Source organism: Venturia canescens, chromosome 8, assembly GCF_019457755.1.
Source record: "Venturia canescens isolate UGA chromosome 8, ASM1945775v1, whole genome shotgun sequence".
Taxonomy (NCBI): domain Eukaryota; kingdom Metazoa; phylum Arthropoda; class Insecta; order Hymenoptera; family Ichneumonidae; genus Venturia; species Venturia canescens.
Genome location: NC_057428.1, coordinates 22,232,184 through 22,252,872, shown reverse-complemented (window position 1 = coordinate 22,252,872; position 20,689 = coordinate 22,232,184). Strand labels below are relative to the sequence as shown.

The window sequence follows — 20,689 nt, the reverse complement described above, 5'->3', positions numbered from 1 at the left end:
CAAAGATCCGTGCTGCATGCTGCATGTAAAATTCGGAAAAACCCAAATCATTTGAGAGGAAGACTCGAACACGGGGCCATCGGAGTTTGAGTCAAGCGCGCTATCCACTACGCTACCAGTTAACTTGTATTCAAGAAACAACTAGACTCGTATATGAATTCCAAAACTCGGACTCCGAGGGACCCGATCTACTTTTAAATGTAACAACGATGGTTTTTGCGTGGGTTCCGAATCGGTTGTCATACCGAAAAGTTTCGGTATCGATACCAAATAGAATCAAATTGGGATGTATACCGTTTTGTAACGGTATAAATACTATTTTCTGTCAAATTGGTATCGATACCGAAATTTTTCGGTTAAAAATGTATAAAACGATACGGTATCATACGGTATCGCGATCAGCCAGAGTTATATACCAATCTAACCATCTCATGCATATACGAACTTCTCAACGTAATCGTCGCATTCTTTGACCAGCAAGCATTCTTCTAATAATAATATGTCACGACGCGTATCTCAGACGAATAGAATTATCAACTTATTTTTTTCCTTTTCTCTATGGCTAGCTCCCTTTAATATTTGATGAAATAGTGCTGCTATAGAGAACCATCTGGAACAGGGTACATTCTACTTGGACGCTGACAGCGTTAATAGCGTTAATAACGCTAATAACGCTAAAACGTGTTCGATTTGAAGTGAACGTAGTGACGCTGGTTGCGTTCACGTCGTGTTCCATTTGGTGCGATTATAAAATGGCGGAAGACAGCGAAACAAGCAGTAGTACGATGACAGAGATAACAGACGATTCTCTCTGTGGATTAGTTCAACCACTTGGAGCGTCGGGAGCGTTGAGAACACAATTCTAAACGCACCCATCTAAACGCTTGTGGCGTTTACAACGCCAAGTCGAACGCAAAATAGCGCTATTAACGCTGTCGGCGTCCAAGTAAAATGTACCCAATATCAAATCCTCGTGCGCACAGGCATGCACGGATCGTAGAGAGAAAGAGAGAGAGAGAGTGAGAAGGACAATACGTCATAATAAAGCATTGAACTGGGGAGTAATAGAGTACGCTCTCTTTAATCCAAGTTTGAACTTGACTCAATCTATGGTCAAAAATATGTTTAAAAAATTGAATTGAATTTAAGGTGATCTATCAGTTGCGTGGTGCTTGCGTGAGTGCGAGAGAGATGGCTGCAAAATGGTTACACGTTTTACTCGGACATCCTTGACTTTTTGAGAAAAATAAAAGTTACACCTTATTCTCTAATAAAATGAGAATAGCGTGTAACTCATATTTTCTTTCAAATATCAACCTACTCGGAATAAAACGTGCAGCAGGATTTTTACCGACTGAACAACTGAAACCACGTCGGTGAAACCTGCCATAAAAGTGCGTATTCCAGTATATATTCGTGTTCGCCTCTTTGTTTCTCCCTCCTTCCTTACCTGGAAAACCCTACTTTACCAACAAAAGTGGAGATATATTTATAAAAAGTGTAGAAAGTTCAGCCAGCGCGAACAAACCGTGTGATGTATACGGATAGACATTTCATGGTGTGTGGAAATGTTTTCTGGTAGCGATATGTTACGCGGTAGGACATTTATACAATGAATTATATTCATTTTGGTAGAATTGTTACGGGGTAGTGATTTATCGTGGTAGATATGTTACGGGACTTGTTTTTCGGATAGAAATGCATTTTGGAAAAAAATGTAATTGGTTGTATTGGATTTTGGTATATAGAGCAGGAAGTCTGCCGCTGCTTTTTTCCATTTTTTTACCGACCGTGCTTACGAAAAAAATAAGCAGGCATTACATCGCATCTCCTTCTATCGTAATTAATGGTCGTCGGTTCGCCATGTTTCGCCGTGGTACGAAAGGGGGCACCAATCATCCATCCATAACCACAGTGTAAAGGCCACTGGCCACGCCATTGTCCGTATTCCGTATTCGTTCGGTTAAAACGCTAGAGTGACGCGTAAAATTCAGTCCCAAAAATCTTGCATTAAACGCAAAATAATAAAATCGAAAGTCTCATACATCTGGCGGAATAGAATATTCAATGGTATTGAAAAAATTGTGAACTCTGCTTCTTTTTTTCCCCGGAAAGAACGACAAATTTTTACGTCTATCGGATATTAAAAAATAACAAACTCCACGAGGTAACGAATATACAAAAAAAAAACGTATGTACTGTTTTTCTCGTCAGGATTTCTGAGTTGCCGATCCACTCGCTGTTATTGCCATATTCACATTGCTTTTATTTTTGTATTCGTCAATCGTGGCTTGTTTCGTCGATTTTTTCCTTGTTATTTTAGGAGACCGTGTCGATGATTCGTGAATGCAGAAAAAAAATCACGGATCAGTTGAATTTTTTTGGTTGATATGCATAAAACTTTCAAAAACGTTGAAATTTTTATACTCCAATTTCGTTACTTCCTCGTTTTCTTTTAGTCATCAATTCTTAATGTTTATATACACTCCTTTAAATTTGCTATTCTTGACGAGAAAAATAGCCCCGTTTTCATAAATACACTTGTGCCGATGAGAATATTCTCGAACTCATTTTCGTATGTATTCTGTATATAAAAAACACCACTTACGAGTACCCAAACATTTATAACATCAAAAAAAATTGCTATTGAAAATTTTCATGGGCAGTGTCTATTGATACAATCTTATATTCTATCACTCAATTCTTTTCATCCCTGCGATTTCTCAAGTGAACTTGTGCATTTGATATCAATCGTCTAGGTTTTAATATATCCAGGAGTGATCTTATGCATGAAGAATCAAATGAAATTCTTATCATGTTTGGTCAAAACACAGCTCAGTGGTAAAAATTTTTTTGTAAACAAATAATAACGGATACAGATGTTGTTGAACATCTTATCGTCGTCCAGTGCCAAACTGTATAGAATTGAAAATTTGAAAAAGTGTCTTTTGTGATCTCGGACAAAAATGTATTGTCAATATTTGGACTCAATATCCGCTGGCCGATGACGATCGGTAGGGGAGACAAAGGCAATAGATAGAGAAGCGTCGAAAACAAAAACATTTATTCCAATCGGTTTGGTATAAAATTCAGCAGAGATCAAAAAGTTTCAACTTTGTTTGTGTATTATTGAAATATTTCAGAAATTTGGTGAATGAATTGAGGAAAAAAAAAAGAAAAAACAATGTACAGCGGCGGTATAGATCCATGGGAGCCGGGCTATGGTCCAGAGAGACGAACGTCGCACAACATGGATTATACGGACTACCGTAGCAATGATTACCGCAACAGTAGGTCACCGGATTACCCGGATCATCGAGAGAGAGATCATCGAAGTCCCGAGTATAGGAACCATCGTGGCAGAGACAGAGATCGTGAGAGGGATCGTTCGCGCGAGCGACGAGACAGAAGTCGGGAAGATCGCGATCGCAGCTATCATCGAGATCGCGAAGATCGTTATAGTCGTCGCGGAGGGGATCGTGGCGGGGGTGGATGCGATAGGGACTCGTCAGAGCGTGAGAGAGATCGCGATCGTGAGAGGGATCGTGAGAGAGATCGCGAGCGCTCTAGGCGCGACAGAGATCGCGATCGCGACCGGGACCGTCGTGGCAAACGGGGAGGAGACGATCGTGATCGCGATCGCGACGATGACCACAGCCGCGAAAGTTTCGATTTCGATCATGACCATGGACGTGGCTATGGCTCTTCCATGGAAGGAGTACATTATAAATCGCAATCGCCCAACAACACAATCATGATTCGGGGACTGGCTCAACACATCACCGAGAATGACGTGCGTTAAATCATTATTACTTTTCTCCTCCTTCCGCCTTTTACCCAATGCCGAAAACTTCCCTCAACCCTTGACGTCCTGTCCCCAATTATACCGACTAATCTCTGCTCGATTTGATTTATCATGTTTTTTCATTCGTTTGGTGGTACATTGTAAAAATCTTTTTTTTTCTTGAAAATTGATTGATTATTGAGAAAATTCAAAGATCTCAAACGAATTTTGAAATTTCCTCAAATGATGTTGGTACTATTATTAGTACGTTTTGAGACATGTGATATATTGAAAAAAAATGGATCATTGAAATTTGTATGATATTTGAATGATCTTCCATCTTCAATTTACAGCTACCCTCTCCGTTTGATTTACCTCGTAACGACTTTCTTTGCCTCAGCTAAAAAGGCATTTGATTTATTAAATACTGATGATTCATGTGTATCGCAGGTGCGTCAAGATATTCTCAACTGTGGCCTAATGCCCAAGGACATCAGGCTCATACGGAAAAAAGACACAGGTAACTATCTCCAATCTAGAAAGAAAAAACTAACGAAAATGAAGAAGGAACACTCTTTTTACGCTGTATCTACGATTTGAGGAACAAGCTCTCTGTCTTTCCCCCCGCCCCCTTGCCCCACCTTTTCAACACCGATTGAATTGATTCTGAAATTCATCAAGTACAGAAGACCTATGTTTTCTCGGTTCTAGTTTTTATTCCTCATTTCTTTACTCTCCGTTGTTGGTATTGCCATTATTATAATATTGATTATTATTATTCCTCTAATTAATATTTTTCTTGTTATTATTGTTATCATCATCATCATCATCATCATCATCATCATCATCATCATCATCATCATCATCATAAGTACTGCTATATATAATAGAGCCTTCTCATACTTGGTATCAAGACTCTGCCGCGTCTGCGTCTCTAGTTTTATCATTTCTGTTGTCATAATTTTTTATATAATTTTTGTTACCACCTGACTAACATCGGTAATACACTACCACTTTGAACACTATTCGATTCTCATATTATCTCTATTAACGAGGCATAAAAACGTCAGGAAATTGACAGAAACGATTCACCATTTTCTCCGTTCGATTGCGGGAATAAAAAATTTGAAAAAATCGCACAGGTACAAAAGTTCGCAAGTTGATACGCGAACGAGCGCGTTCGAGGTAAGTAGAGAAGGAATGAGGAGGAGCGCGGCAAATAATGCAGTACGCTTTTTGGAGGATTCACGTACTCTCGCGCACACCCATCTACACACACGCACAATCGACATAAATTCGCGTTTTGAAAAATTTAATTAAGTTAAACGAAGAAGAAATATACAGAACATAACAAAATTCTATCGATATTTACTTGAGGTGGTGTGAAAGACTAATTAATGGAAAAGCAAAGAATTTCTGTTCAACTGATTGCGGAGATGGGAAAAAGTTTTTTCTCGCGAATCCATTCGCGGCAGTTTCACGGAGAAAATTTTCCAATCGCTCATATGAAAGACATCTCATCTACGAGAATACTCTCTTTCTAGGTAGATTTTTATAAATACCAAGTAAAAATAGAATTGGTTGTCGAATATTTCACCCCAGGATTCGGTAAAAAAAAAAAAAAAAAAAAAAAAAAAAAAAAAAAAAAAAAATTAGCTCTGTATTATTTACTACTCATCTCGGTTGTAAAATCTTTCTTCCCCATGAAGAAGAATTTAGTTGAAATTGATAACAGTTGAAAAATACCGCGAACTTTCGCACTTTCTTGGAGTCTGCGTTAAAGTCTCTGTGGGTGGTTTATTTCCTTGAAAATAGCCCAATTGACGTTTATTTGGGTAGAAAAAGGTAGAAAAAATCATAAAAGAGAGAGAGAGAGAGAGAGACGGTCGAAGCAGCGAAACAAAGGTGACAAAAACCGTGATCCTCGTTTGTGAAAGTTGGTCTGTCAAAATGGTTGGGTGCTGTGATTGCCTGCCCTCTCAAAAGTAGAGAAAACGAGGCAATAAACGTGGATTAACGCTGGATCTGTGTGTATTTGCTCTGTATAGGTGCTTCGCGAGGTTTTGCATTCGTCGAGTTTAACGCGACTCAGGAGGCCGCACGGTGGATGGAGATGAAACAGGTAGAAAGAAGTTCACAAGTTCCAATGATAAACCGCAGAGAACCCGATGCGTTGGCTAAATGGCGTGCGCCGCCAACACGACGTGTGCGCCCCGTGGCGGCTTTTTAAATCGGGGCACACGGGGGTAACTCAGCCCGTTTGGCCTCTACCACAGACACACCCTCCCCTCACTCTCTCACGGCCTCGGGCTGTGCACCTCATACGAAAAAGGCTACTTTAATTAATCTTACCATTTATCTAATCTTTCATTTATCTAGGAAATCTTTTTTCCCCTTTACCCCTCTCTTCCTCTCGTCCCAATTCCTTTCCCGTAATATCCAACCCTTCCGTATCCGCCAGCTCACGCCCGACAAAAATAAAATAAATACAAAATGGGAATAAAGACTTTGCAAAAACATTAATCGAATCGCTCGTAACTCTTGGATTCACTTTGAGTCAAGCGACGGCTCGTAGAATAAACCTTTATTTTTTTACTCGTTCGCCTTCCGCAAAGATCGAGCAAGCTTCATTCTCGATCGATCAATGTTTCCCTCTGAATAAATTCGATCTCGTTTCTTCCTTAACTTGAAAACTTATTAATTTTCCTTCCACAAGTCTCAAGACAACGATAACGAGTCTCTCGTTAGCAAATAAATAATATCCGAAGCTTCATTGTTTACCAGAACGATGCAAAGGTGAAGGTAGAAAGAATATATGAATATACTATACACGTACGCGTATGCATACATATAAATACGCAAACGTAAATTTTTATTTCATCAGCAAGAAGCAGAAATTTTGAGGAAAAAAAAACGTTACTGGGTGGCTCGTGGGAAAAAAATTAGACGGGATAACACTGTAATTCTCTGTTTCAGGGCGTACTGATGCTCCAGGACCAATATCGGGCTCTTATGCAGTACAGTATACCGAAGGATTGCCATATCGATAAACCACCGACAAAAAATACTCAAGATTGGCATTGCGTCAAGGTTTGTGTATGGCTAGCTAATTGAAAAAATAATAATAACTAGGACTAAAAAAACTGATGCGAGAACGGAAATGAAAGGGGAGCTCATGAGAGTGTGCCTTAACGTTACAGTGCGGTGCTCACAATTTTAAACGGCGGGAGACTTGTTTCAAGTGTTCGGCCTCGAGAGCCGAGAGCGAGGAGGGTGGCGAGGGTAGCGACGAGATCAGTCCTCATCCTACGAACACGGTGTTACTGCGAGGTTTGGACGTTCTTACGACCGAGGATTCGGTGCTTCAGGCGATGAACAATTCTTCGACGATGCCAATACGGAGTATTCGAATTGGTCGTGATACGCTAACGAATACGTCGCGCGGAGTTTGTTATCTCGAGATGGGCAACGTTGTTGATGCGATGTATCTTCATACAGCACTGACAAAGCAAGGCCTCGCCGTGGATGGTCGTAAGGTCGAAATAACTTACTGTAAGCTTCATCAAATCAACAATTCAGGTGGAGGATGGAAGAACAACGAAAATCAGTCGGATCGTTATACTCTCGACGACGTGGCACAGTTGGCTGAATACAGTGCTAACATGTACGCAAATACTCCCGCCCAAAAAGCACACTACCTTCAATATTATACTCAGTATTATCAGAATCAGATAATGCAAGGAACCGCCATCACCTTACCCTCGCTCAATCAAACTGATCGCGTTAATGCGGCCGCGGCTGTTGCCCAATCCGCTATACAACAGTTACATGCTTCCCGAAAACTAGGAGATGCCGAGGAAATGAAAGGTCGTCCCACGCCTACCGCTCCTAGCAGCACTAGTTTGGCAAGCGGTCGAGTTCCCGCCCATGCCAGCGATGGAAAAGTTTATTGTTAGTATTTTTTGGGTGCCTAGTAAAAATACGTATCAAGAATACTGACTTTTTTTTTTTTTTCTTCTTTTTCTCTCTCTCCAGCTGTACCCGATGTCAGCACATATCATTATGATGAATCCTCGGGCTACTATTACGATCCAAGCACTGGTCTCTATTACGATCCCAATTCTCAATATTATTACAACAGTCATACACAACAGTTCCTATATTGGGACGCCGAGTCGTTGTCCTATCAACCAGCCAAGGTATGTATACGATTATTCGTCGTCTCAATAGCAAAACAATTACATAACGTCATTTATAAGCTGTTCTTTAACAAATATCACCTTAATAGAATGGTTGCGATGTTGGAAATTCATTATGCTTGAACGAATATTTTTGTAACGAATACAGACGAACGTTACCGGTACGCAAACAGCCGCAGTCGGAACACCAGCAACGGTAGCAACAGTAACATTAGCGATTCCAGGAACATCGTTGAGTGGCGGAAATGGCTGTACAGCGACGGCCGAGAATCTGAGCGGAATAAATCAAACGAATGCTTCAACGACATCAGTGTTATCGAATGTTAGCCAAGAAGTAAGTAAAGAAGATGAAAGCAAGAATAAAAAACAGGACAATAAACAGGACAAAGTGAAGGTAGCGAAAAAAATAGCCAAAGACATGGAACGTTGGGCAAAAACGTTGAATCAAAAGAAAGAGAACGCAAAGAGTACGTGGAGCTCGGAGTTTACGGGATCGGAGGGACAACATCAGGGTTCGATGAGCGGAGCCGCGGATGCGGGTTACGCGATACTTGAGAAAAAAACGGTCGCGAACCCGTATCACGACGAGGAAGATCCGTCGGGTAACAACGGCTTAGTCGCGGCTTATGGAGGCGGCAGCGATACCGAGGAAGAGATCGAAGATGTTCAACAAGAGGATCGTCAACACACCGATTGGAGCAAACTCGCCTGTTTACTCTGCAAACGTCAATTTCCCAGCAAAGAAGCCCTTCTCCGGCATCAGCAGTTGTCCGATTTGCATAAACAAAATCTCGAAAATTGGTACCAAGTGCGTGGCTTGGATCCCAACGATCCGCAACAGAGGAACAACAAATATCGGGACCGCGCGAAAGAGAGAAGAGCCAAGTACGGCGAACCTGAACCACCGCAACCCAACAAGCTGAAAGAAAAATATTTGAAAACGCGAGTCGACGAAACTCCGGTTAATTACGAAGAACCTACGAAAGCTGGCATTGGTTCCGACAATGTTGGCAATAAATTGTTACAAAAAATGGGGTGGAGCGAAGGCATGGGTTTGGGCAAAAGTAATCAAGGCAGAACCAGCATTATTGAAGCCGAAAGACGCGTTCCGACAGCTGGTTTGGGCGCCAAATCTGCGTCCTACAGCGCTTTACCCGGTGATACGTATAAAGATTGCGTTAAAAAAATGATGTACGCGCGCTATCAAGAACTCTCAGACACGTAATACGCACGTCCCCCCTCCTCCCGTCTTCGAACAAAACGAACTTGTCTTAACGGACGAAAAACAAGGGAACGAGAGCGATGTCGATGTTTTTTTTTTACAATTAATTATACATATTTCTAATTCGTATTTTCCAATAGGTTGTATAATTGTTGTACATTGTATAGGTACGAGAGATCCTTTTTCAAACTGTTGGGAAATTAGAGAAAAAAAAAATAAATGCCGTACAAAACTCGTAATAATTTTCGGAATATACGATTATTCTTTAACGGCTGCCAATCGTGTTTCTCTTCGTTTTGAACCCGATCACAAATATCTAATAAGCGTTATAAATTATTTTACACAAATCGTAATTCACTAGTTGTCAATAGTTTTATAGGAGAAATTGTTATGCCAAAATAGTCGATAACTTTTCCGCTAAAAACTCGGACTGTTCAAAAAAAAAAAAAAAAATAACTCGTTATGTAAATCGCGACTATGTTTTATTCATATTCTCAGTTATCGGGAACTGAGATTTTATACGATTAAAAAACAAAAAAAAACAAAAATAGCGTTGAAACTGTTACGAAAAATTTGTCTACCACTTGGCTCGATGGGTTCGAAAAAAACCTAATAAAGAATCATACATTCTAGTATTAAGAAATCTGTATTGAAGAATTTGTTGTATTTTTTTTTCTCATGGTCTCGCCGTTTGAATTAGCGCGCAGCAGATGCGTCTAGGAATTGAACGGTATTGCTTCGATGTAACGAATAAAGGAAAAATTACATTTGTTCAAACGCAACAAAGCAGACTCGATGCTCAGGTGGAAGCTTTCACTTGCAAAAAAAATTGTATCTACTTATTTATACAAGTGAGAAGAAAAAATAATTATTCACAATTGAACAAATATTACTACTGCGAAATAGATGATTGTTCAACAAATAAATTTTCAGCACAAAAGTATACTTTTAATCGATCAATTGGAAATCCGAACGAAACCAATTTTCTACAAATACGCAATGTGTTTATTTCGTTCCATACAGATGATGGAATTATTACAAATTGAAGAAAAATATTGATTATGCGGCAAATGAATGTAAGATAGCTTAGATGAGCTAAGCTCCAATCATGATATATATATTCGTTTGTTTTTTAATTACTAGACGCATCTGCCAAGGGAATAATGCTAAACAGTGTAACGTACGCCAATGCTGTCGCTTCAAATGATGAGGCCTAAATGGGTCGATGAAACGTTAGAAGAGGAGATGAATGAAAAGAAAAAAGTTTTCGTGCAACGTTACAGCAACGAAAATAATAGTTCGTAGCCGCTATAACTGCGAACTACGAGTAATTGAAATAAAATTATATATTAATCGATTAAAAATGCACTTCGATAGACAAGGCAAATCACTGTAACTCGAGTTTCAAAAGAAAAGAGGCATCACAATATCGTGCGTTTCCTCGATGAAATCTTACGATCATCGATGTTTAATGCTTATTTGTTTGTGTTATAAAAATCCACATCGATATAGATAATATTTATTGTATCCGTCGATTAACACCAACGAACCGTCTTTTACAAAATTCGTAATTATTTTCTTCCTCTTCTTAACAGCATACAATTTTACACGAAACATCCTCATTAAATATACACAATATGCATAGTGATTAATATTATACGTATGTCATCACTGTGACAACAATAATTATCATTATTATTATTATTATTATTATTATTTTCTTTCTTTATTATTATTATTATTATTATTAATAATAATTTGCTTTCGTTTGATACGCACTTTTAGACGCATAACGCGTATCGTTGGTAAAATGAGAAGTCGAGACAGATTTTAATTGGGGAGAGGAGGTGATTTTCAATGTGATTTTTTGTTTTCTTTTTTCTATGAAACGAGAGGAAAATCATCATTATGGGATTCGCGTATTAGAGGATTTTAAAAAAAGAAAGTACAGATGAAAAAACATGCATGTTCCGCGCACGGCTCGTACAAAACCTTACGACTTGTTGATACTACTATAACTAGCTTTGAATGATCGTTCAGAGATTTCTTGATGCGACGCCACTATTGATCAAGAAATTTGACGTTTGACCGCGGTCCGTTTTGTATTTAAAGCGTCAAAATCATTTTGAGACATCGAAAGCTTCGGAACGAGATGCCGAAAAATAGGTTTTTGTCGTCATTTCCACAATTATGTAACAGCTTACGTTGCTTCAGCATATAATTTTAGGCAACCATTTGATAAATAAATAAAATACGATCAAGCGGCTGCTACAGACAAATTAGATCGCCATTGTTACGAGTACACTTTTAATATCTGAATTAAACATGAAATGAAGTAAACATTATTCGTACAAAAAGTCTATTCCCTCTCTTTCGAAACAACGAGTTTTCCTCATAATTGCGTCGTGGCATCGTAACGTAGTTTCGTATGATATTGTTAAAAAAAAAAAAAAAAAAAAACAGCGAGGTATCATGTATTTTCGTCGGTAGCGAGCTAATGATATTTGTAATTCGAAGAAAATCACAAATCGAAACAACCATATAAGAAAGTCTCTGCTCGTGAATTTTGATTTTTGTAAGAGTTGATAAGAAATCATTTTGAATCGTACAGTTCACGCATTGTCACGATACATGATAATTTGAGAATTAAAAATCATGGAATTTGAAGTGTGAAAGCGGTTTACCATGGATTTTATCTTTTATTTGCTTAGCTCTTAATATTTATTCGAGACGTTGCCTTTAATAGAGTTTCCGATGCCTGCGAAAAAGCCAAGTAAAATTGCTGCATGCGTATATCGTGCGAGCTAAAATAAATTAAGCTTCGGTGAGTATCGCGATAAGTATAACAATAATTGAACAATGTTTACAACCTAATTTATATGTAGTTCTCATTACGCATTTATACATACACTGACTTAAAAAATAAATGGGATATTGAAAAATCACAACCTTGCCCTCTGGAACACACTCTGGTTTCACAGGAACATCTAATACATTCTGGTCTTGGTGCGTGTATAAAAATCCACAATTTTTTCTTTCACGAAATTGATGTATATACATATACACATCAGTCAATAACGGATATGCATTTTTCAACAGACGTTATTAGTCATTGATGGTCCTTCAGCTGCCGTACAAACGTTTAATCCCTGAGGTACAGACCCTCACGATTTGAGCGCGCAACTGAAGATCCGGTTCGTTGATTGAAAATTTGTTACATTATCTCAACGCTTTCGTCCTATATATTGACTAAATCACGGGGATGCTATTTTTTTTGGTAAATTTAAAGAACATTGAATTCCAGTGAAAATTGAATTTTAATGCTTTCACATCAACAAATAAGAGGACAGAACTGAGGAACTTGGAATTACGAGTATTTAGGCCAGCAGTTCCCAAAGTTCGATCGATCGACAGAAACAAGTATCGCAAATTCATATATGCGATACACGTATTAGTGAGTGATTACGATCACATCTTCCTTATGCTAAAATTATTATTGAACTTGAGATAATTATCAATTGTACTTAATGATTCTTAATAAAATAACGAAGAAATGAAAAAAAATGTAAATTTTCTAGAGAACACGACTGCGATTGACTCGGATTTCATAATGATGTTTTGGAGAAATGATCCTATTGACTGAATCATTCAGAGGGTATGAGTTGATTTTTATACATCTCTTTTCAGGCACAGGCCCAGCTGCCTATAAAAAATCAACGATACATATGCGAGTGCGCGGCGCAACTATAATGAGCTAGCGAATATTCAATCTCAAACGTTGGAATATTCGTTTATCTTAGATTTAGCTTGAAATTCCATGTGTATAATAATTATAATATACACACAGAGATTGCGAACGATAGTGTTTGTAAGTAAATAGCAATAGCAATAATAATAATCAAGAGACGCGGTAGCGGCTCGATTAATAATAATAAAATACAGTTATTGACTTAGGAATGGTTGCCTACGTGTCTGAAGCGCACGTACGCACAAAACTTTTCGTTCGTGTTTTAATTCGACGTTTTTGAAATATTTTTCTTCACACGTCTGCTAATATCCACGAATAAAGCGGGCGTAACTGGTGATTCAATACTTTGTACTCTAAATTGTTTAGTCCATCGGTGTAGTATCTTCTCGCTGCAATTTCCAATTTGGAAAAACGTGTGCTGCTCGGCTTTTCTTTCTTGTGCCTTAACATATAGTATTGAGCAATAGTCGGCCCGAAACGCGTTACCTAAGGAAGCAGAAGAAATATCCAATTGAGCGATCAAAATACCAACACATATCAATGACGTCGTTTCATTCGATTGACCACCGATTTAATGTCGACTAAAAAATTCATCCCGACTGAAAATAAATATTTGGAAAATTTTAGTATCACAATGCAACGAAAATATTTAATAAATAAAGGGGTTTACACTAAAAATGGATGAATTTAAAAATTTCAATTACTTTGAGTCCACGAGCTTGTAGACGGCTATAAAAGTCGTCGTCCTCTCCACCCCAGCCGTAGAAGACATTGGAAAAGCCATTAGCAGTTTCAAATTGTTTTTTAGTAAGCGCTATGGCACCGCCAAAGAGGCCGGTATAGGGCAAATTGTATCTGAAGGTATTGACGCTGGAACTCATGTGTCTTGGCATTTTGGTACAGGCATAGATATTGTCAGGATTTTGAGGAATGAGATCTATGTCTTGAAAGATGAAACAATGAAAATCATTTATTTTATTGGCTTCTGCATAACCAACGTTGAATAATTTGGCTCTATTGAATTCTCTGACGGGACTTTGTTCAATGACAAATATACGATAGTCAAGATTCTGAGCTTGAAGAAATGGATGAATGTAATTCATGAATATGGTCAATTGAGCGTGTCTATTACGATAAGGCAAAATAATAGCGACGTTAAAGAGAGGATGACAGTTGAGCGGTTTCCATTGGCCGCCTGGCAAAATTCCCAATCGTCTTGCCATAGCGACTGGATCTTCGTGAGGACTCTCATCCGGATATAACAAATCTCCGATTCTTCTTCCCGGCACAGCTATGGCACAAGAGTTGTCTTTTGGTGAATAAGAATGTTCCAATTCTTCGTAAATATCCTCAGTTTTTATAAAACTGTAGTGTGAGGCGAAACGTCCGGGATCGAGACAATAATACAACACTGTTATACCTGTCACCGTATACGTCAAACCACGGGCATAAGTGTACAAAAATGCGACAAACATTTTCAAAAAATTTGAAGCGTTTCTCGACATTTTATGCGATTTGTGAAAACTAAGATTGAATTTTGTGATTTTATACCGATTACTTTTCACAGAAAAGAGTCAAAATTTCGTTTTTTTTTTATTAAAACAAATCTTGCTGGCTGGCATTTAACGCACGCGTTTTTTTACATTTCACTTCTGTCCCAATTACTTTTAATCCGTTATTTTATTTATTCGCTATTCACACTGAAAAATCTCTTGCTCTTGAATACACAAAATTCTCGGGATACAGTGGTTGACGCGAATATTATTGTTGCTTTGCAGACGACGGACAGCTGATATACGAGTTTGCCGGTTTGAGCATGCGCGCAATTATAATTTTCAATCGCGTTGATTGTTTGGCCTCTTCGCTTTCTAGAAAAATTAATTTAGAATCTACACATTTACGGTATCGCGGTACGCGACTCGAGACGACAATAAAAAGCTTATTTGCTCTCAGAGTCATTGACATTTTCCCTGGAAATCCATTTATCTCTGCATAATCCAGAAATTACTTTCAAGTTTATCGAAAATGCATTGTTATATAGAGACGTTTATATTTTCGTACGTCGAGATGATGAATTGTAGTCGTTTTATCATATAAAATGAAAATCATGTTTGCGCCATCCGATGACTTTGCACGAATTTCGTTTAATAGTCGATCGCAACTGTAGATAGCGGCGGTTTAATTTCCAATTCGAATATAAAATTAGCAAGTAAAAGGAAGAAACCAACGAGTTTTTAGATTATTTCGACTAATACGATATATTTCATCAAAATACGTGTGATGCTTGTTTTTAGCACAAGTTACGAATAAAGATATATTTTTTTTTTTAATAATCAAATTACAAAAATAGATTGGGATTTCGAGGACATACATTTTCTTTTCGCTCACCGTCGTCACACAGTTGAGAGAAAAAATAGGTGTAAATAAACAGCGCTGATTTGAAGGAAATATATGTATTTCTGGCAATGTTGATTGCACTTGGAAACTATATGTAAATTACAATGTCAATAAATCCAGCATCATTGGACGAATTTTATGAAATTATTTCTTCAAATTCAATCCTGTTGCTACAAAATTGACAGTGGAAATATGGTACTCGTGTGCGATTGAACCTAGTTATATATTTTAACAATTATATAGAATTTATTGTGGTACTAAGATACGTTTTGTTAATGGACGGATATAGCATGCACCATTTCTTCCGTTTTGGCGATCGATTTTGGTATGTTCAGATAATGAAAAACATCGAGAGTGTCCCTGACAAGTTTGTCCATCATGCTACGCGTGTGTCTCGGTGTTGGTGCTAATCTCAATTTTTCTTCGCCTTTTGCCACCGTTGGATAATTTATTGCTTGTACGTAATGGCCTTTCTCACGCAACAGCGTATCCGCTATTTGACTACACAACAATGGATCTCCTATCTGAAATTGAATGGAAAAAATTATCCGCTTGAATTTAAGTACGAGTGTGAAAAAAAAACGTTCTTCGTAATTTCATAACATAGGGAAGAACGATTCCGTAATTAAAATGATTATCTCGTGTAAGGTGAAAAGGAATATTACAATTTATTCACAAGTTCACCTTAATCGGAATGATGTGAGAAGGTGACGGTTCGAGGGGCAAACCAGCGGTATTGAGAATGGATTTCAAATAAGCTACATTGTTCTGATGAGTAGATCTGAGGGTCCGTCCTTCATCCGAAGCAAGAATATCGATGGCAGCTAGAGCACCGTAAAGTACAGTAGGTGGTAGAGAGGTAGTGAATATAAAGCCAGCGGCATAACTTCTGATCATATCGATGAGATTGGAAGTGCCGACGATATATCCGCCGATGTTGCCAAATGCTTTGCCAAGCGTACCAGAGATGATGTCCATTTTGTGGGATACCCAGTCTCTCTCGCCGATGCCAGCTCCGGTGTAGCCGTACAAACCAACAGCGTGTACTTCGTCAACGAAGGTGAGAGCTCCGTATTTGTGAGCAACGTCGCAAAGTTCTTCGAGAGGGCAAATGCTACCGTTCATTGAATGTACGGTTTCGAAAGCAACTATTTTAGGCAAATTTCTATCGGTACTTCTCAACAATTGTTCTAGGTGTTGAACGTCGTTGTGACGAAATATATGTTTTGTAACACCGCTGTTCCTTATGCCCTGTATCATTGAGGCATGATTACCCGAGTCTGAAAATACATGACAATTCGGCAAAATTTTCGCTAGCGTATAAAGCGTCGAATCATTAGCAACGTAGCACGAGGTGAATAAAAGACCCGACTCTTTTTTATGCAAATCAGCCAAACGTTTTTCAAGCCTTTCGTGGCCCATCGAATTGCCAGATATGTTCCTCGTTCCTCCTGCTCCCGCTCCAAACTTTTCCAACGCTTCTCTGACTGAGTTTGTCACTGTCGGATGACGAGACATCCCCAAATAGTCGTTCGAACACCATACCGTTATCGGCTTTTCTCCCCACGAGTATTCCACCGCTGCCGGAAATTTTTCTGCCAGACGATTCACTTTTTTGAATATCCTATACGAATGATCCTCCTTTTTCTTCTTTATTTGCCCATGGAAAAAGTCTTCATAAGGGAAATCTTTGCTCTCGTCATTGAATTTTTCTTCCGTATCACATGCCAAATTTATTATGTCGTCCTCAACGTCCGACGATGCTTTCTTCACTGCATCTTTCTCCTTTGTCAAAAACGGACACTTGTTCAAGCCCGAGGTCTCGCTCGTTGACTCCGACGATTCTCCGCAGGTGGTACTCGACATTCGTGACATTACCGGACAGTGCTGACGATAAGTCATTATCAAAGAGGTTCCATAGTTGCGCACATAATTCGCTGATAAACGAGTCAAAAAAGGGCACGGCATAGTTCCCGATATTCCTGAAATTATCAAGAATTTATAATAAACCTAGTACTTGATATAATTGATAAGGGAAAAGCCTATTGTCACAAATTGTCAACTATTGTCAACCTTTTTCAATTGATGACCTCAATGAGTTGAAAAAAGTAGGTCAAGCCGGATGAACAAAAATTGGATTTTTTTCATTGTGAATTTCAATCCTGAGTATGTATTAGGCCATTTCTTATAGACAAATAATATTATAGCGACAGAGATTTCAATAATATTGAAGGAAAAAAAAATAATTAACCCAAGTCATGCAATCGTGTACTCATTTACTTATCGTTTATCGTATAAAATTATCTAACCGTTGACAGTTGAAATTCATTAACCTAAATTATCATACCTCTTATCTATATACATGCTTTGAAATCAAATTTGAAAGGATCTCTTTCGGTTTCATTTGAAACTCAAATTGCACGTTACATAATTTTTTTACAAATTCTTTTGAATAATTCTTGCTGGGATATTAAAAAGATCGATCGTCTCGCAAATATCCTATGAGCAAACCATATACTTCGACAGCTGTTCGAGGTCACGAGAAAGTGAGAGTTGACAAGATTGCCTCACAAGACGAGTTTTTCGTGATTTTTTACCCCTGTGTTTCTCGAGAGAGGATTTATTAGCCCAGATTACCGTGTAAAAAAAAAAATTTCTCACCTCTGGCAATTGCAGCGAAATGACTCACGTTTCGAATTCCTCGTCTTGCGAACTGTAACGAAAAGTTTGTTGATGAGAGACTTTAAATCGTAAATTTTGTAACAGCGATATGACGTAGCTACGAAACTGTTTGACCAAAGTTATTCACTCGAAGAGAAGTTGCTATATTTCTCGGGTGGTAAAAATTTACGTCCGTTCAACACGACGATTGTTCCGCGACTGGTCAATTGGACCGTCATCGTTACCGTTTGGAGAGCAGACGAACCCGACTCGAGCGCCGCGGTGCAAATGAAAAGAATACATGAAAAATAAAAGAAAAGAAATAAAATGGAAATACAAAATGAGAACGGATTTCGGAAAAATTGTCGATTCAAACCGACAATATGTGAATGTATTAAAAAAATAATCTTAATCAATGCAAATATGGGGGTGCATGTAGAACATTTCTGCAGAATTGCGACCGATTTCCACGCGACGACCAATATCGTCCATATATTAACCAGCGCAAATCAATTCTCGCGATGAGCTCGATTAATTTTAATGAAAAGTGAGATTGTGCGCTGCGAACAGACCCGAGAAACCTTGATCTGCGATCTTCAGTGAATAGACTTTAACGACGAACGGGTGTCGTCCGCAAAATATATATTAAGGTTCTTTCTATATTTATATAGATCGTAATCGATCAATACATTATTTGATCAATTTCAAAAATGGCGATTATATAGCCGATCGGATCGTTATTCGATCAGCGCTCATTCTCTTTGAATTTTCATTCAGTGTATTTCTTCTTTTGAATTCATGTCAGCATATTAGTTTTCGTTTTACAAATGATTGAATAAAAAAATGCGTTTTTTTTATCACTGATTTGTTGATAACAAAAGAAAATGCGAAGCTCGAGTCTAATACTGTAAATTTGACATTATAGCAGGGGATCTTCCCGCGTGTGTATATATACGCGATGGCACTCACGCGCATTTTTGTATACCGGGTTAAATGTACTTTCGTCAAAATCTAATGCTTCATCGTTCGTTTATAGATCGACTTGCGCATATCCAGGAAAATGGAAATTCCTAATTGAATTTTCTTTTCTATATAATTGTTGTCACGTAAGCTTAGCTTCATATATATATATATATGCACGGTGTGATGAATAATAATATTCTTTTTATCCCTGTTACCAAACTGCTTTCAACTGCATGGATCAATTTATTGCGAAAACAAAAGAAAAGAAAAATAACAAAATTTACCAACCATATTGCTGAGTGTTGATACCGGAATGAAAGGAACGAAAACCATTAAAAAAATTTTACTTCGTCACTCTTGCCGTTGCTGGACACAAAACTCGCGAGCGTAAGGTCAAAGACTGAAGTAGCGATGAAACGATTCAACGATATTTAAGCTTGTACGTGACCATATAAACGCGTATATACGCGTAGAAAGAATCAGGAAGTTATAGGAAATAGTCGACGGTTGTCGAAACGCGTACATGTTTTTATGTAGTCGAACGTTCGTTGCAGGCTGCGTTCATTGGCCAATCGTCTGCTGAGAGACAACGGCCAAGCACTTTTTTCCTTGTGTGTGTTTTCGAATACCTGCGCTGTCCATGCGCGTAGCGTATGTCGTGTATACGTATAGTTCTGTGTGCTTCCAAAAACGCCGGAGCCCCCTTTATGGTGGCGCTGGCAGTATGCTTCAATATATACACTAATACTATTAGTGCAGTATTATTAGATTTTTGGCTCCGCCCACGCGCACGAAGCGAAGAATTCGACACACGAAAGGTTAAGGTAACTCCTGTACTGCATGCTAGTCAACTATATATGCGAGTGCTCAATTTTCAAAATGCTTTTAGACCAAGTTTAACGTAACGATTAAACATATTATTGTTTAAAAGTCTTAAAAAGCTGCAAGTTTTCAAAGTCATTGTCTGCGTTTTTTCATCGATTTTATTGCAACAAGTCTCATTTTGTTCTTTGACTGGTCCGCCTCTACGAATCCACCATGTAGTTTTTTTTAAACTTAATCGCTTCACCGTTGCAGCTCATTGAGCGAAAAAACTTTTTCATTAATAATTTCTGAAAGAATGAATTTAAAGAAAAATCTACGTGGTGGATTCGTAGAGAATCAGAAACGCAATCAGTACGTTGAACTTTGGTCTAAAAGCGTTTTGAAAATTTAGCACTTGTTCGCTTGTATCGTCAATGGCTTTTATATCGAATAATGTTTGGACGGATTTTGATCTGGCTCTCATTGGAAAATTTTTGACTAAACATTAACAAAATAACTATAGTTTCGTTCGTGAAAGTAACTCTTGTCTAATACACGATCATGAAAGTAGTGGCATCGTTCGAAAATTGTATTCGCCACCCGCCGCCATCAATATTTTCGGTCGATATGAAAAGATGATAATCGTCAACCTTATCGACGCAGCGGAGTGAGTGCGCCACTTTCTTCGTCCCGTTGTTTTTGCTGCCCATCACCACACCTGTTCTTTCGTTTCACAATCCATCATCAATCTTTCCCATTGGCTGAAGCTGTGTCCCACACGAGGCCAGGCCTCCGAAACTCGAAAAAAACAAAAGTTTGATCAATTTTTTGTGATAAAGGATAAAATCATTGAAAATTTTGTTACAGTATATTTGCGGTTGATGATTCGCGAGCATGTATACATATATAGC

General features: G+C 38.3%; 3 protein-coding genes and 1 long non-coding RNA gene across 8 annotated transcripts; 2 read left to right on the top strand and 2 right to left on the bottom strand.

Annotated features, from left to right (window-relative positions):
* The first annotated feature begins 1,887 nt into the window (after nt 1-1,887).
* Nucleotides 1,888-12,153, top strand: LOC122415184 (RNA-binding protein 5-like). Its single transcript, XM_043427140.1, has 8 exons — nt 1,888-2,167; nt 3,144-3,793; nt 4,235-4,304; nt 5,833-5,906; nt 6,761-6,874; nt 6,985-7,735; nt 7,820-7,983; nt 8,132-12,153. Exons 2-8 carry the CDS (start codon nt 3,185-3,187, stop codon nt 9,206-9,208), a joined length of 2,859 nt encoding a protein of 952 aa, XP_043283075.1. The 5' UTR covers nt 1,888-2,167; nt 3,144-3,184; the 3' UTR covers nt 9,209-12,153.
* Nucleotides 10,709-14,764, bottom strand: LOC122415187 (beta-1,4-galactosyltransferase 1-like). 2 transcript variants are annotated; one of them, XM_043427149.1, is made up of 2 exons: nt 13,658-14,764; nt 10,709-13,439 (listed from the first exon to the last, which is right to left on the bottom strand). In XM_043427149.1, the coding sequence occupies exons 1-2, from the start codon at nt 14,456-14,458 to the stop codon at nt 13,245-13,247; spliced, it is 996 nt and encodes a 331-aa protein (XP_043283084.1). In that variant the 5' UTR covers nt 14,459-14,764; the 3' UTR covers nt 10,709-13,244. The 2 variants fall into 2 exon arrangements, with proteins under 2 accessions (XP_043283084.1, XP_043283085.1); XM_043427150.1 differs by having other exon boundaries at nt 13,309-13,552.
* On the top strand, nt 14,157-15,484 carry LOC122415190 (uncharacterized). The gene is made up of 2 exons (XR_006261881.1): nt 14,157-14,268; nt 14,732-15,484. It is a non-coding gene; the product is annotated as an uncharacterized lncRNA (long non-coding RNA).
* Nucleotides 15,391-20,628, bottom strand: Alas (5-aminolevulinate synthase). Of its 4 annotated transcripts, none has more exons than XM_043427142.1 (4): nt 20,429-20,628; nt 18,012-18,063; nt 16,035-17,332; nt 15,391-15,874 (listed from the first exon to the last, which is right to left on the bottom strand). In XM_043427142.1, the coding sequence occupies exons 1-4, from the start codon at nt 20,486-20,488 to the stop codon at nt 15,623-15,625; spliced, it is 1,662 nt and encodes a 553-aa protein (XP_043283077.1). In that variant the 5' UTR covers nt 20,489-20,628; the 3' UTR covers nt 15,391-15,622. The 4 variants fall into 4 exon arrangements, with proteins under 4 accessions (XP_043283077.1, XP_043283078.1, XP_043283079.1 ...); XM_043427143.1 differs by lacking the exon at nt 20,429-20,628 and adding an exon at nt 19,263-19,429; XM_043427144.1 differs by lacking the exon at nt 20,429-20,628 and adding an exon at nt 18,139-19,154.
* Nucleotides 20,629-20,689: the final 61 nt, after the last annotated feature.